General features: G+C 43.5%; 1 protein-coding gene across 1 annotated transcript in view; it reads right to left on the bottom strand.

Moving 5' to 3' along the window:
• Window positions 1-17,949, bottom strand: part of ENTHD1 (ENTH domain containing 1) — a gene marked incomplete at both ends in the record, with an annotated part of 97,437 nt that overhangs the window by 8,913 nt on the left and 70,575 nt on the right. The window contains one exon of the mRNA XM_080939074.1: window positions 7,458-7,880. Coding sequence (XP_080795200.1) covers window positions 7,458-7,880 — 423 coding nt within the window. The remainder of the gene's footprint in view (window positions 1-7,457; window positions 7,881-17,949) is intronic.

The following is a 17,949-nucleotide window of genomic DNA, read 5'->3' as shown; positions in this document are numbered from 1 at the left end:
CACCTCTCCATCCATCATCTACACACCCATCTCTCTCTTCTATTAACAAAATTGGAAAGAGAAATTAAGGTCCAAATGAATTTTTAAAGAAATCAAATATAGATTATAACTAAGAGTCAGGGAAGAAACGGAGCAGGCAGATTAAGTACCACCGCGGCACTGGAGGACAGATTAACTCTGTTGCTAGTCAGCCAGTCATCCTGACTGATGGCCAGGGCCTCTCGCCCGGGGCCTGCACTCCAACAGCTGTAAAGTTTCACACTATGAGACCAGCTCCTGTTCCCTCAAACACATGCGTGCTGGTATCTTGCTTCATGGTGCATCTTGAATGGTTCTGCTCTGGAGTATTTACAGTGTAAGCTTTTAAAAAGTGCTCCTAATGTAAATGGCACTGTTCCTTTGCTTTTTGTTGTTTTGAGAGAGAGAGAGAGAGAGAGAGAGAGAGAGAGAGAGAGAGAGAGAGAGAGAGAGAGACACGGAGGGAGGGGAGGGAGGGAGGGAGGGAGGGAGGGAGGGAGAGAGAGATGTAGTGGCTGGGATGCAGGTATACACATGTGAAAGTCAAAGGTGAGCAGGCACCTGAGGAGGCCAAAAGATGGCATTGGGTCCCCTGGAGCTGGAGTCACAGTTGGGAACCACCCACTCTGGGTTCTGGACAGGAACCTTTGGCCCACTGCAAGGGCAGTGCAGGCTTTTAACTGTCAAAACAACCCTCTTTAATTCTAACTCCTAACTGTCCATAGTTGGTGCACAGTAATACAGTTTCTATTTTGTCTGGAGATAGACCCCTGTTCTGTCGCCCAGGCAGGCCCTGAGCAGCACCTGGCTGTCGTTCATTTTGTATGGTGACCTTGTGTCCTTTTGAGGCGTGTGTGAATTTTCTACATAAAGAATCATATTACCATTAGGCAAAGGCAATGCTCTCTTTTCCTTCCCAGTCTTCATGCCCTCTGTCTCTTCCTAGGGCCTCCTTGCTGCACCAGGCCCTCTAACACACTCCGTAATGAGAGTGGTGCAGGAAGGCTCACTTCTCTCCTTCGCAGCAGTCAGAACAGCACTGGCTCTTTCATCATTAATTATGTCTGCAGCGAATTTTAAAACACGCTCGTTATCAGCTTTGAGGGAAGTTCCTTTTTATTCCTAATTTGCTTACATTTTTTATAATCATAATTGAATGTAGAATTGTATCAATTTTCTACATGAATCAAGATAATTATATCGTTTTAAATCTTATTCTATTAATGTGGTGGATTGCACTCTCATTTTCAAACGTCAAGCCAGTGCTAAAGCTCTGGGAAGAATCCACTGGGAGACAGCGCACTGGCACTGTTTGGTCTTGGTGGACTCCATTTGCTAACATCTGCATCTGGCATTAATCTACGTTGTTCTCTAATTCACTTTTCTTGCATTGGTGGACCTGGGTAGCAGATTAGCCATCTTCATGAAATGATGGGGTGATGCTGTCAGTGTTCAGAAAGAACGGGTGGAAGACTGATGTTCCTCCTTCCTTAGAGTATACCAGGAAAACCACATGCGACTGAGGCACTGTTTCTAAGATGTTTCTGGTATATATGTTTGTGTCTATGTGCGTTTCCCTAATATGTATGTACGTATGTATGTGTATATGTATTTACATGCATATATTATAATATGTACCTTTCACATGGAAACACACACACACATGAGTCTATTATTTATCAATGATCTTTGACAAATACAAAGGTCATCTCAGGTCAGTTTTAGTCATTTACCAGCTTATCCATTTCAGCTAAGGAGCCAAACCCATTGGTAATATAATACTCCATTATAATCCTTTGAAGTTGGTATTTACAGGATCTGTAGCTGTTCCCTATCTCCCCTCCCTGCACCCCACTCCCCATGGCTGGGGATTAAACCTGGGGCTCAAGCAGGCTAAGCAAGTGCTCTACCACTGAGCCACATCCCCACACCCTCTTACTGTCTTTAATAGTCAGCCACTGTTGGAAATACTTTCTCATTTAACCTTCAGTTTCTACTTTGTCTCACAGATAACATTTAGGATTCTTCTGAGAATTTTATTATAGTTTTCTAACTTAATCTCATTGTATCTGGAGAACATACACTTCAGATTTTAGGTTTTGAAAAGTTATTGGCTAGATTTTCTATTTTCATGTGTGAGGGTGCACGGAAGCATGCGTGCCCACCCACCCACTTGTGCAGGTATTTACATGGAGGCCAGAGGCTGATGTGGGGTGCCTTTATCGTTCCTCACTTGAGTTTCTGAGCCAGGACATTTTGCTGAACTTGGAGTTTGCCAATTCACTAGTCTAACTAGGCATCTTGTCCGGGGGAATCCTATCTCACCTCCGTAGCCTGGGACTGTAGGGGCTGGCGCAGCTTTCTGTGTGGTTGCTGGAGATAAGATTCATGTCCTCGGGCTCACACAGCACACACTACTGTTTAGGCTGTCATCCCAGACCCACTGCTTCGTCCCATTTGTTTGGTTTTTGTCTTCCTTTCTTAAAAAAAAAATATAGTTATTTATTATATATACAAGGTTCTGCCTTCATGTTTGCCTGCAGGCCAGAAGACGGCATCAGATCCCATTACAGGTGGTTGTGAGTCACCATGTGGTTGCTCGAAACTGAACTCAGTACCTCTGAAGAGCAGCTAGTGCTCTTAACCACTGAGCCATCTCTCCAGCCCCCTTCTTTCTTTTGTATTAAATATAGCTTTAGTATTCTAAATTAATTTTCTTTCTTCTTTCTTTGTGGTGCTGGGGACAGAACCTGGGGCTTTCTGCACCCCAAGAAAGTGCTCTATCCTGGGCTAGGTCCCCGTCCCTTAGTTTTCTTGCTGTATTCCCCAAGCTGACCTTGAACTCTTAATCCTTGTGCCTCTGCCTCTAGAGCGCTGGGTTACAGGTTTGGACCACCACACCCAGATCCATACTTTCCCCTTTCTTTCTTAAAGACTTACTATTCTAAACAATGTGGCTGAGTGTGCCTGTGTGTGGTGTGTTCACATGGCTGCAGGTACCCATGGAGGCTGAGGTAAGTCGGATCTCCCAGAGTTAAGACTACCAGCAGCTCTGAGCCGCCTAATATGGGCGCTGAGCCAGCCTGCCAGCCCATGCTCTCCTTTTTCAAAGTGTGACTTAATACATGTTTACCTTTCCATGGGTTAGGTTAATATTGTAATATTTTGTGCAAAATGAGGACTTCATTAAATGGTGCATGCAATCCCATGGACTCCATGTTCTTTATGTTGTGATGTTACATTATTTCTATATGTGTTTTAGATACAAAAATACAGAATATTTTTTGCATATATATTTTTTACATGTGCTTTTTCAATGAGAAGAAAAAGTGTTTTATATTTCCTCAGATATTTGTCATTTCTAAGACTCATCACATTTGTAGATTCAAGTTTTAGTACAGGTTCCTATTCATAAAAAATCACCTTTTTATAGATTTTTTAATAGATTTCTTGATCATGAGTTAAGTTTCTGTCCTTGGACATTTTCCTATTCGTTTAAATTTTTTCTCGATATGGAATTTCTGGCCGATGGGTTTTGTCTTCTGACCTGTGAGCTGGCCTCTGTTTCTCAGAGGTCCTGACAGAAGCTGGGGCAGGGTCCACACCACTGACGTCCACACCATCAGCGTCCACACAGTCATTCTTGTATGGAACACAACTCTCTTGCTGCTTTTAAACCTTGTGGGATTCATGTGTTTACTGATGGTGTGCTTGGGCATAGTTTTCTTTATACTTATTCTGTTTGAGCATTTTCGATCTGGAAGCGTACTCTAGCTACACATTTGGGAGTTCGGCACCAGGATCTCTTCACCTAATGTTTCTGCCCTCTCTGCTTTCTTTGTCTTCCGGAACTCCATTCACACCATCAGACTGCCTGATACGCTCCCAGGAGGCTATCTCTTTACTTGTTATCTCCCATTGTCCAGGTTAGATAATTCCTGCTGATTTATCTTCAAGTGCACTTACTTTTCCCGCCTTCATTTGCAGTCCACAATCACAATATCTCTGTCATCATGGTTACCTTCTAGTAACTTCTTCTGTGTCTTCACTATAGCTCACATTTTCCTATTTCTTCAATTGTCTGGACATTTATTTATTTTTTATTAAGTGTGCATGTGCGTGTGTGTGTGTGTGTGTGTGTGTGTGTGTGTGTGTTTATGCATGTGAGTGAGGGTGTCTGTAGTTTCCAAAAGTGAGCCCTGGACCCCTTGCAGCTGGAGTTATAGGCTGTTGTGAGGTACCCAATGTAAGTGCTGGAAACTGGCCTTGTGTCCTCTTCGAGAGCACCACATTCCCTTAAGCACTGAGCCAAGTCTCCAGTCCCATGTCAGGCATTTGAAAACACTGTAGTGCATGCTTGTAGAGCCTCTTGATTCTACAACAGTCCTCTAGAGATTGCTCTCATTCCTGTAGGCATCTGCCTGACTCTTCAAACTGTCACCCACAAAGTGGACAGAAGCTAAAGGCTTTCATTTCTTTTGGTTTCCAGCAGGGCTTGGAGGGTACTCTATGCAATGTACCAAGGGGCACACTGTGGTCCCACTGTGAGTTTAGTTAGTAATTAGCCAAAGATTTGGGCAGAGTTTATACACAGTTTATAAGTTCAGCCATCCCAGTCTTCCCTAAGATTTTTTTCACACCCCACCAATGTTCTGTTCACTGAAATCCACTGTTGCTCTACTTGGAATTTCAAACACATGGTCTAAGCTGCATGTGGCCACGCATAGTTGAGGACATGAGGTTGGTTTCACACCAGCCCTAATAAAGATCATGAACTTACTTAACATATGAGAGTTCTGTGAGTTTTCTGGTCTTTTGGGGCACCTTGTGTAAAGGTGTGTCTCTGTGTATTCAATTGTTAATTCTGTACTGGCAGAGAGCTAAATACTGGCAGGATCATGGCATTGTTATTTCTATGGCCCACCACTGGTCTCATATTTTATAAATATTCATTCTTCTTTTACATGCACAAGGCAATCTAAAATTCTACCTAATTGGCTGTAATAAAGAACTAAGGGCCAATACCTGGGCAGGAAGTAGAAGTTGGATCTTCTGGGCAGAGAGAAATATGCTAGGGGAAGAACTGAGACAAGAGAGATTCCAAGGACAGACCATAGAGGAGCCAAGAGGTAGAGCTGTCCACAGGGCAGGATGTAGTGCCAGGATTAGTTGGTCTGTCTTCTAGATGCCAAGTGGACCCTGAGGCAGTCACTGTATTCTAGACGACGTGGATTTTCTGCAGGAAGGACAATGCTGTATCTAGTGTTGTCCTTCCTATACGGTAGCTCTGAGTGCCCAGCCTGTCAAGTTCCCAGGGCCCAGCCAAACGAGAGAGAGGAGCATCTGCCTGAAATGCTGTGTCTCCTGGCACCAGATGCTCATCAGAGAATCTGCTTAGCTTGCTGGTTTCTAAGAAGGTCCCCTGCTTTAGTTTCTTTCTCATTGAGAGCACACAGCTTTGCAGCATATACTTGCAGAGACAAAGACTTCCTTCCCTGTGGTTTCTTGTTCTCTCACTGGCCCTGAGTCACTTTGGGCTTTGAGATACTCTGGGACCCCAAGCTCAAACTAAGTCTCCAAAGCCCAGTGAGGCTGGGGATCCACTTCTTACCCAAGGAGGGGAATGACTGAGGTCAACTGGGACTCACCAAAATGCCCTTCTCCCTGGGGTCCATGCCCACTGCATTTTTCTCTTGGAGGTCTTCTGATAAACAAGCTTTTAGTAATTTCTCAGCTTTAATATTATTAGAGGTGTGTCAGAACATGGTCCAAGAATGGAGCTGTGTGAGGAGAATTCTGAATGCTTGTGAGAACACTCCAATAAAACAAGACGGGAGTCTGATGACCTCAATTTCTTTAGAACACGGCTTGTTCTTGGAATGTTGTTTGTGCTCCTCCCAGGTGTGGCGGACAGGAGTGAGTTTATTTCAGATTACTTTCTATTACTTGCTGTTGCTATTCAACTAGATGCCTCTATGAAACAACACGTTTTTGCCTTATGCAACGGATCCTTGTGACTATACACTTAACTCATATGATTCTCTTTAACCCTCAAAGTACACATTGCCTGATGCCCCGAGTGAAGTCGGTTATTGCAGGAGACTTTAGTCCGACTCATTTATCGGCCTCATTCTCCCGGCTCTGCAGCCTTTAGATCAGTACGAAGAGGTGGGATTGGGTGGTCTATCTACTTCCATTATAACCGTAGCCATTTCTTAGAGGACAGTCATGTCAAAGGCCACCAAAGTGCAGTGCAAGGTGACTTTCCTCTGCAGCCAGTCTCAGACGGAAAGCGAATTTGATGTCAGAACAAAGACTCATTTTTAAAATGACATTTTATTTATGTATCATCCATCCATCCATGTGTATGCGTGCACACCTGTACCACAGTGAGCATGAAAGTCCAAAGAGAACATGCTGAGTAGTATGTGCTCTGCTTCCTGTGTGGGGTCCTGGGGATCAGACTCACACTGTCACCTGCTGAGCCATCTTGCCAGCCCTACCACTCAATTTTACCTCCTTTAGGTTAGTCAATACCAAAAGGTTTAACTAAAATAATCTCTGAAATTTCTCTTTCTTCTGTTAGTCACTGCCCTTGACACCAAGGCCAATTCATTTAACCCTGCACACTGCTCCACTGTTTTTATTAATACGTAGTTTTACATGCTGGCTGACAACATTTTTGCTTATATGCATTTTAAATTTGTGTTTGAAGCAGTTTAAAAGGCTCATGTTGAAATCTTTGAATTTATATCAGTTGATAAGCATTATCATACAGAATCACCAACAAAACCACCACTTTGTTTTTGAAAACTTCACACACAAACAAACATTTTTTTTTTTTTTTTTACCAGTTAACTTTGAAAATGAAAGCATAATTGCATAATGCAAGACTTAGTAGCTGGAGGTCAACAGCCGGGCTTGATCCTCTATCACAGGGTCTAAATCAATGCTGCAGCCCATTTCTTTCTGTTTTGTTATACACAGGGGCTCATTCTGCAGCCCCACTTACCTTCAGCTCAATTCTCTTCCTTGGCTCCAGAGTGCTAGGATAACAGGTATACCCTTACCCCATTGGTGCAAATAGTATAGAACCTTAAAGAATATATACACAGCTAGGCACACATATGCCTGTACACATAAAAAAATCCACACCTTTTGCACACGATTCCTTCATGAGTTACCCACATGTCTAATTGGAAGCCTCAGTTAATGCCAGTAACATGTAATTTGGTTTACACAGACATTTTTTGGAACTGATGGTAATATACTCGGTCAAGTACTTGCTTGAATTATCTACAACTCATTTAATAAAAGGGACTCAGGACCACCCAGAAGTCCTTTAGTGGTGTATGTGTTCTAACAGAATTGACAGAGAGTGAGAAGAGACAAGGACAGAAGGCTAGAGGCCACAGAATGCCTCTGCAGAGCATTCTCACCTGCTTCATTGGCTTGTTTGGGGGTACGCTCACCCCACGTGGCTAAAGGCTTGAGGCTCACATCTTCCATCTGGCAGATGCTGGACTGCGCAGGTGTCCTGAGGTCCGTACTGGTCTCGGTCAGTGAGCTAATGGTTTTGAATGCAGGTGAGACGTAGAGTGTTTCCACAGAGGACTGGGTGTGGAACACAGACTCAGACTTGGACATCCTCAAACCCAGGCTGACGAACTCATCTTTACCTGATGGCCAAAATGCTTGTAAAGGTGTCAGCGTTTCAAAGCTTTTTGCAGCCGTCTGCTTTTCCTGAGGAATTTGTGGGGTACTTTCTGGGATAGTATTTGCAATGGCTTTCTCCAGTTTCTTGCCTAAACTCATATTTGTCTGCATGGATGGGCTTTTTCCTGGGGGAGTAGACACAGCTTCTGTAAAATAGCAAGTAGCCCCAAATTAAAACCGAAACATCCCATTTAAAATCCATTTTAATAAATAGGATCTTTCCTATTTAGCCCTCTGCTTTCCTGCGAGGCTGGTATGTTCTATTTCAAGTACCCCCCAAGCTATAACTGCTGCCTTAGTCATTTGGCGGCTGCCTTCTCTCTCCCTCTCTCAGTGGTACTAAAACACAAGGCACAAAAATTTCAAATATTTCCCTTTAAGTATTTCTCCCTTCACCCACTGATCTGCCTCTGAGCCACTATATTTTTAGTACCTTCAAACCTTCATCCTTTACAAGATAAACTAGACAAATCTGCATCATTCTGTCCTATGAAACACTTCGTCTCTCCCAGGAGGCACATTCTGAAGTCGTTCATGGGGCAGCATCCTTTCAATGAGTCTTTGTCTGTGTGAGGACAATATACTCTCTTCCAGAGCTGCTCCGATGGTTCCCACAATGGACACTTTCTGTCTGTTCTGTCAGTAGATACTCACTAACACACAATAGCACCATGGGAGCCTGGGACAGAAGAGCTGAAACAGGGTAAGGAACCAAAACTGAACCTAGGTTGCCACCCCTGCCTGATCCCACACATCTGGGGTCTGGACTGAATTTCTAGCTAGGACCGGATCCCAACTCACTATGTGAGGGACTGTTCTCAGAGAGTCTCATCCTAACTTAGATATGGAAAGGAAGGAAATTGTTTCTTAAGAGATTGATGCATTAGAACCATAACATAGTAAAAGAGGTGTGTGTATTCTCTGGCTTCCTACCAGGGAGAAAGAGGCACCAATTGTGAGTTCACCATTAGGTGATTCTATACATCTCAAAGTATAGTGTGTTGTCAGAATGAACACATGGGCCCTTTGAACCTTCAAAGGCTGGAGAAAAGCTTCTGGTTTTTACCAAGAATTAGAAAATCAAGAGCCTTCTATTAGTTGCTTTATTGCCATTGTACAGCTAGTCATGGGTCATGTGTGGTCACTCACGAACGATGCCTGAGAACACTGTGAGGCCACACAGAACCAGGGCTACATGCTAGAGGCTATTGTTTATGTTTTCACTCTCCTAAACAAGTTTGCTGACACATCTGTACAGGATGTGCTTGATCACATGAGGGTTGGGGGTACATGGGCAGGAAATACATCAGGGTGTACACTTGCTCTTGGTTGGATGTAGGTGGGAGATACACAGGCAGGAAGTGTGTCGGGATATATGCTCGCCCCTGATTGGACTTGATGGGAAATATGGTGGCCCTGTGGTGGTTTTGCCTTTTTTAAGGCCTTGCAAAACATGACCAGTGTGGGATTAATAAAACCCAGACCCAAGACCAATCAAAGGGGAAGGAAAAGGTTAAGATTTTTCCCTTTAAGGTAAAAAATTTCCAGTTAGTGTCTTTGATCATCAATACTTTGAACAAAGAGATTTTTCTGAGGGAGCTCATTTTAAATTCGTCAGATGCTCTGGGTAAGATCAGTGATGAAAGTTTGACAAATCCTAGTTATCATCCTGGGAAGGACCTGTATGTTAATCTCATCTCCAGCAAACAAGACCAAACCCTCACTTTTGTGGATACTGAAACTGGGATGAACATGGCTGACTTGATCAATAACCTTTCCACTATTGCTAGTTTAGCACCGAAGTCGTCATGGAGGCTTTGCAGGCTGGAGAAGATGTCTTGATGACTGGGCAGCTTGGTGTTGTCTTTTACTGTTGTGTTGATGTGGCTATGGTCACCAAGCATGATGACATGGGCAGGGTGCCTGGGACACCTCCGCAGGGGCATCGTTCACAGTGAAGACTGAAACCTCGAACCAACAGGCCATGGAACAGAGGTTACCTCACATGTGAAAGAAAAGCAAGCCAGAGTATCTGGGGAAAAGGAGAATAGAGGAGGTCGTGAAGAACCATTCCCAGTTTATTGGCCATCCTGTTATTCTCTGTGGAGAAGAAACAAGAGAAGGAAGTCAGTGATGATGAGGCTGAAGACAAAGGAGATAAAGAGGAAGAGAAAGGAAAAGAGGAATTAGAAAATGTATGGTTCTGATGAAAAGAGAAAAGGATAGTGATAAGAAGAAGAAGAGGAAAGAAAAGTACAAGAGTGAAACAAAGCCTGTTTGGACCATACATTCTGATGAAGAACATGGTGAGTTCTGCAAGAGCTTATGCAATGGTTGGGAAGAACACGTCATGGTAAAGCATTGTCTGTTAAAGGACAACTGGAATTCCCAGCCCTTCTCTTGTCCCAAGACACACTCTCCTTATCATCTGTTTGAGAACAGAAAGAAAAAGGCCATTAAGTTGTATGCGCACAGTTTTTGTCATGGGTAGCTGTGAGGAGTTAGTCCCCGAGTATCCACATTTCATTAGAACAGTGGTGGGTTCCGAGGATCTCCTTCTAAATGTTCCCCATGAAATGTTGCAACAAAGCAAAAATCTGAAAGTTATCAGAAAGAATTTGGTCAAGAAATTCTTGAAACTCTTCGCTGAATTGGAGAAGGCAAAGAGAACTACAAAAAGCTTTGTGAGCAGTTCTCAAAACCTAAAGCTTGCAGTTCATAAAGACTCAAAATCAAAGAAGCTATCCGAGCTGTCAGGAAGCGACACATCGGCTTCTGGGGAAGAGGTGCTTCCTCCCAAGGACTGCTGCACCATAACAAAGGGAAGCCAGAAGCACATCCATTTTTATCACAGCCGAGACCAAGGACCAAGTAGCTAACGTGGCTTTCATGGACCGTCTCTGACACTGTGGCTTAGAAGTGATCGATGTGGAAATAGTCAAAGTCTTCTTGTTTTGTGAATATATGTATATTTTTTGTTTTCTTTATTTCTTGTACTTCATACAGTCTGTGAGTTGTTTCTGGGGGAGTGCAAGCCTCTGGGGTTAGCATCCAACTATCAGTGACTGCATATTATGTCTGTTCTTTTGAGACTGGGTTATCTCACTCAGGATGATATTCTCTAGATGCAGCCATTTTCTTAAGAATTTGGTTAAGTCATTGTTTCTGGTGGCTGAGTAGTATTCCATTGTGTATATGTACCACAATTTTTGTATCCATTTGTCTTCTGAAGGACATCTGGGTTCCTTCCAGCTTCTGGCTATTATAAATAGAGCCGCTATGATTTGCATGTACTTTACGCTTATTGCAACTAGTAGGTTTTCAATGCATACTGTCAAGCCCTTGAAAAAAATCAAGTGCTGACTAAAAAACATATTCACATGGTTTTATGTAAAATTTATTTTAATGTCTGAAAAAACAGTACTGACAAAAATGTATAATTTTAAGCAAAAAATGTTTAAAATCTGTACATTTATCTTTGTTTTGCAAAATAAAGTCGTTTAAAAAAAAAAAAAAAAGAAGTGATCGATGTGACTGAACCCACTGAGCACAGCTGAAGGCAAGGGCAAGCCTGTAGTGTCGGTTGCCAAAGAAGGATTGGAACCTGCAGAAGATTGAGAAGAGAAAAAGAAAGCAGAAGGAAAAAAAAGATAAAGTTAGAAGAACCTCTGCAAAACTATGAAGGGCATCTTGGAGGGGAAGGTTGAAAGGGTCAAAGCAATTGGTGGCTTCCTCAAGTGGTATCACAGTGTATCTGGGTGAACAGCAAGTACAAGAGAATCACGAAAGCCCAGGTCCTCAAAGAGAGCTCAACGCTGGGTCAGGTGGCAGCACGGTAGCCTGGAGATGAACCCGGGGGAGCACTCCATTATGGAGTTGGTGAAGGATCTCAGATCATCTTGCCGTGTGAGCTGCACTCCAGACTTCTGGCTTCACTCCGGATGGCCCCTAGATACAAGTGAACAGGATCTACAGGGTGATGGAGCCTGGTCTGGGAACTGGTGAAGATGGTCCTACTTTGAATGATGCCAATGCTGCTGTAGTGGAAAAAATGCCTGCCCTCAGAGGAGACGAGGACACATCGAGCACAGGAGAAGCGGACTAAGAGTCAGCAGAAGAACCACATGTTCAGTACTTACTTCATTCCCTCTGATGATACATTTGCAAGAATTTTTGTTAACATTTTAACATGAAACATGTGTGGCATGAAAACTAAGGGAAGATAAACTCTCCTTCTGCTTCTTATATATGAGACTGTAGGCCCCGTTCTAACAGGCTGGTGGAAAGTTTGTTTTAAGATATAATGTAGAGACGGAAGGAAAGGCCATCCAGAGACTGCCCCAACTGGGAATCTATCCCATATATAGCCACCAAACCCAGACACTATGGTGGATGCCAAGAAGTACATGCTGACAGGAGCCTGATATAGCTGTCTCCAGAGAGGCTCTGCCAGAGCCTGACAAATACAGAGGTGGATGCTCACAGCCAACTATTGGACTGTGAATGAGGTCCCCAATGGAGGAGTTAGAGATAGGACTGAAGGAGCTGAAGGGATTTGCAACCCCACAAGTAGAACAATATCAACCAATCAGAACCCACCAGTGTTCCCGGGGGACTAAACCTCCAACCAAAGAGCACACATGGAGGGACCCATGGCTCCAGCTGCATATGCAGCAGAAAATGGCATTGTTGGGCATCAGTGGGAGGAGAGGCCCTTGGTCCTGTCAAGGCTAGATGTCCCAGTTTAGGGGAATTCCAGGTCGGGGAGGCAGGAGGGAAAGGGTGGGTGGGTGGGGGAGTACCCTCATAGAAGCAGGGAGAGGGGGGGATGGGATAGGAGATTTCTGGAGGGGAAACTTGGAAAAGGGAATAACATTTGAAATATAAGTAAAAAAAAATCCAATAAAAGAAAAAAAAAGATGTAATGTAACCTATTGTTAACTTTGTGATCTGAACTAAGCTGTCGAGCTAGATTCCTTAGTAGACCAAATCACCTGTCACTGAAGTGTTCAGAGACATAGCTTCACATTTAAAAGGGAAAAATTGTTAAGATGCCTTAAGTGTCAACTTCTAAAATCAATTTTTAAAAAGGTTTTTATACTTTGTAGTTAATTCTGTATGTACTAGTCTTAGAAGTAAAAATTCAAGCTGAAACAACTTGACAGAAATTTCCCATAAGGCTTGTTTTTCAAAGTAAAGTACCAAGAACAAAATCCTAAGCTTTCCTAGGTCTTGTAATTCAACAAGGCTCATGAATGTAAATATAGTATCCAGTCACATTTTACTTTAAAAGGTAAATATATATATTGTATATCATATATTAATATGTAATCTATTATATAGTATTATATTGTATTATATATAATCTGTATTTACATGTATATATGGATATATGTGTATATATATATTTAGAGAGAGAGAGAAATTGAGAGATTCATATTACTTCACTTTTGGAGACAATGTCTGACTCTGTAGTTGAAGATGACCTAGAATTCAAGATCCTTCTGCCTCTGTCTCTTGAGCGCTGTGATTCCAGCCTTCTACTACTATGTCTGGCTTCTATTTTTGAAAATTCAACTCAAGCACCACTGTGTCTTCAATGACTGCCTTGGCCCTTCTGTCTGCCTTGTCTTACTATGCCCTCCACTACCAAAGGCTGGATGGAGCTTGACGAGCAGCTGCCACACTGCATTCCTTCATTCAAGCCTAGCCCCAGCCGAGTCCCGTCACCCTGCGCTGTCTCTGTGTCCCAGCACCCAGCCGAGCCAGTCCTGGAGGATGTACTCGGTCAATGTCTTTTCAATGGAAGGTAACAAACACCCAGACCCAAGAACCAATGAGAAGGTAATGCTTCTGTTTTTCTAAATTTAGCACAGTTTAACAACTTCATAATAATGAAAGGAAACAGAAAATTGGTGGATGAAAATAACCTCTTCTGAAATATTACTAATTAGCATATGACCCAGTTATATTTAGTTAGTAAAAGGTTTCGTTAGAAGTACTAATATATCCTAGTAGGAAACCAGAGTCATGGTATTTCAAAATGCATGCATGCGTTACTATATTTGCTTTAAAGTACTCCTTAAGAGGGATTTTATTTAAATATTTCTCTTGACACTCCATTGTGTTTGAGAAAAATATTTTGCTCTTTATGTAATGAAATTATTTTCAGATGCAGTGGTATATAAACCAGGACCTCAGGATGGCGATGGCTTTCCCTTGAAAGTGTCTTAACATCCATCCCAAATATCAGCATTGGCATGGGTATTAACATGGCAGAGACTCTAGATGCCATGTTAGTACTCAGTACAAAAGCTAAATATTAAACACAAGCTCGAAAATTCAAAGAGATGGCAGGGTGTAGAGGCTCATGAGGTAAGCCCTATCTGGCACCTGAGATATGATGTCTGGAAAATCAAGAGTTCAAAGCCAACCTGGGCTACATGACACCCTACCTCAAAGAGCCAGAGTAAAAAAATAAATATTTTAAAATTCAATTTAGACCAAAGTCCTTCTATATTTATCAACCCCCTTCCTTGTAGTCTAGAAAGAGAACTGCAAACTGGCTGCTTGGGCTTTTATTAAAATTAGTGAGTTGTTTTTTAAAAACAATGTTGGGAATTGAACTGAGGGTCTCATCTGTGCGAGGCAAGCCCTCTGAGCTGCATCCTCCCCCAAACTGGCAATGTATTCAATGAACTGAACACTTTGATATAAAAAGATTCCGATGACGGCTGGGGATACAGCTCAGTTGGTAGAATGCTTGACAAAAAAAAAAAAAAAAAAAAGATTTCAAATGTACTGCACATTATCCTAAAAAGAAAAATGTTTGCTTAAGGAGAAGATGGGAGTGTTCTGAAGATTGTACAGTAAAGCAGCCCAATTCTACACTCCCCCATCCATGCAATATGCTAACTTCATTCTCTGTAAGCACATCTTTAATTATTATAGTTTCTATGTGGAAGTCCCTTCTATGCCAGTGACCAACTCCGCAGCCCACAAGTTTGGCTCTCCATGGCTCACCTGACACATGCCCAGAAACAACCTGTGGCCAGGCCTGTGCTGTGTTCTCAGGCTGACTCGACTCCTGCTTCTGGCGTCCTACCCACCAGCTAACTCCTGCTTTACTGGTTTGAACCCTGCCAACCCCACAAGACCTATCCCAAACCCACACTCTAATCCTTGCCTTTCCTGAAATGATAAGGCGTGCCTCTATGAACTCCTCATTTTACTTAATTACATGCAATATAGTACCAATCATATATGACATTCCTGCATTCCTGCCTCATAGTCTACAGGATGCTTTTGCATAGAGAAGAAACCCAAAGGTCTGCTAAATTTAATTAGTGCCTAATGTGCCTCTCCCTGACATCAGCTTCGTATGCCATCAAAACATGCTGTATGTGAAACCGAAAATCAAGAATGCTCAATCAAGCAACACTTTGGGGGCTGGGATTCAGCTCGAGTGTTTGTCTAGTACAAGGAAAGCTCTATCTCTGATAGTAAGTACCATGAAAAATAACAAGGCAGGAATGGGGAGAATGACAGAAGTGAGCAATGGAGGGAGAGGAAGAGCCAGCTAATTGATACCTGCTGTTTACTGTGGGCTGTAGTAAGACTCTGGAGAGACACTAAGTAGGCCAATCATCCAGCAAGACAAATACAGTAAAAAAGTCAGAGCAGAGGAGAATGATGGGAGAGCGCCCGAGTAAATGAACTTCAGCAAAGAAAGAAAGTTGTACCCGGCATCCATGTTCCATTAGCAGGACAGGCACAAGCCATTCAGTTATCAGTTATTAGTGTGAGGCGGAGAGAAAAACGGGAAAGACAGGCCTGTGGATCTCTTGCCTGACGTGCAGGAGTTGGGAGGAAGGAACAGAAATGGTGGGGGCACTTTCAGAATCTCAGACACCTGAGGGAACTTTGCCCTCCTCCTGTCTCCAGGCAGCCTTCTGATCATCTTCTGCAGCCCTCTTTTCCTCTGAGATGTCGCCAGTATATTCTTGACACTTTACTTTTTCTGACCACGGTAAGTATCACCTGCTGCTGGCCCCAGCTAGAACTAGGGTGGTCTGTCTGTCTCTGCTGAGCTCTTGCTGCTCAGCCTGACCTCCTGTCCCTGGCGTCTCCTTTACCTCTGCCGGCCATCACTTTCCCTCGCACCACAGTCTCTGGATCTCTGTCCAGCTTGTCTACTCCACACAGCGTACCAGAGTGACTGGTCCTCTAACTAACAGTTTATGGCCTGCACGTGCATCATTTCCTTTGCAAAACTGTGGCTCAGAGCTTTCCTGTCCTCACGTTCCACCCCTCCCGGTGCTAAGCCTCCCCCACCCCCAAGCTGTTCCTGAAATTCTCTCCCCTCCTGAGAGCTGGCCCAGGATCAGCACTTTCCAGGTTGGCATCCCTTAGATGGGCCCATGCCTTTGCTCATGAGCACGCCTCAGCCTGCAGGATTCTTTCCTACTCTAACAAGGATGATTTAATTCTTCAAGGCCCAATCCAATTTCTTACTTGTTAAAAGGTTTTTTTTTTAACTTTCCACGTTAAAATAAATCTATTTTCCTTACTCATTATTGCACAATGTGTGCCGTATGAACACTGACTTTTCTTCAGCCAATCTCATTATATCAAATGTATCCGTTCGTTGGACAAACACATATTAAGTATGAGGATGTGTCAGGCAGCATCCTAAGCTCAGGGATCACAGCACTAAACAGATGTGTTGTTTCTAACTCGGCCCAATTTCTTGTGTACAGATCTGTCACCTCCAGTATAATGACACCCGTCAGAGTGTGAATACTATTGAACTGGTGGAGTGTCTGAGAGTCATTGCTGTCCCAATGATCTGGTCACTAACATCATCATCTGTAGAGCTGGGGTGGGGGGGGGGAGGATATCTTGATGCAGTCCTTTGATACCCATGACTTGGGGACACCCAGATATCCAGGGGCGTATTGAGGATCATGCAGGATTCAAAGGCAGAGGGAATACACGCCAAGCCCATGGATTCAGTATTCTTCTGCCTCGGGGAACCGAGGAAGGGACAAAGGATGTTGGTTGATCCAGCTGTACTCAGAAGATTTTCCTTTACTAACAATCCTCTGCCCAGGGTATTCGCGTGTCCATAACCGCCTCATTTTTACCTCGGGATCTCTCTGTGTATCCACGAGATAGAGGGCATGTGACAGGATCAAGCTGCTCCATCTGCCTGAGCCTGTTTGTCACGTCCTAGGAGGAAGGTCTGGGGAGGCGAGTGCTGAGCACACGAAGGATGGACAGCATTCAGGGATGTTTCCCAAGCTCTCAAGCACGAGAGGGCTCTGCTGCAGTAGAGCACAGGCCCTGCCTTTCTATATTTGAGCCCAAATATATGATTGTTCCAGAAGGCTCTCCAATCTTTTCCAGGAGAGAATTTCTGTGAATTCCACTGAACAGGCAGGGAGGGGTTCTGAGTGAATTAATTTGGTTGCCTGGCTTTATCTGGTTTCTCATTTTCTTTCAATTTAAACCTGAATGTCAGAGCTTTCTCGCCAGCATCTATCCAGCCGATTCCTCAACAGGAGGCTTAGTATTAAATCATGAGACGGCACCAGCCTGCCTTAGTCACCTGCCAATATACCCGACTAATACAAAATGGGATCCTGAAAGGCTGGTCATCTTAGGCTTCATTGTTATCCTTCAGCACAGCACATTCTCTGTAGAAGACACCAGGCTGTGGTTTTTACAGGCCGACACGAACATGCCTGTAATACCAAACCCAGCAAAATGCCTCTGTGCCAGAGACCAGCCTGCTCTTTGGGTCAGGAAGGGTTTGACCAGTTGAGTTTGGCCAGTGTGAGGTCATCCTGACAGAGCCTTCAGGTTGGTTCTGAGTGAAGAGACTTGCTGACAGACAGGAACACCCCCACCCCCGCTGATGCCCCCTTTTCATTTTTCAGCGGTTCTGTGAGCTTCTTCTAGGAACTATAGTTGTTGCGTGTTATTATGTATTTGTTATTATAAATCTAATAATGGGCGTTCTAGTCCAACAGAGCCAGTGCTGTGCTCCATTCTCTTGTTGGTCTGACGCATAGGATCCAATTACAGCTACAAAGGAGAGCGCTGGCAGACATGACTGAAGATGGATGCCAAGATACAGCTTTCTGTAGTTTAAAAAGGCGGAACTGAAGGATTTTTCCCCTTTTAGTAATTAAGTTAATCAGAGGAAACAGG

This window comes from Micromys minutus, assembly GCF_963924665.1.
Source record: "Micromys minutus genome assembly, chromosome: 27".
NCBI classification, from domain to species: Eukaryota; Metazoa; Chordata; class Mammalia; order Rodentia; family Muridae; genus Micromys; species Micromys minutus.
Note: the sequence above shows the minus strand (reverse complement) of the source record. Positions and strands in the feature narration are given on the sequence as shown.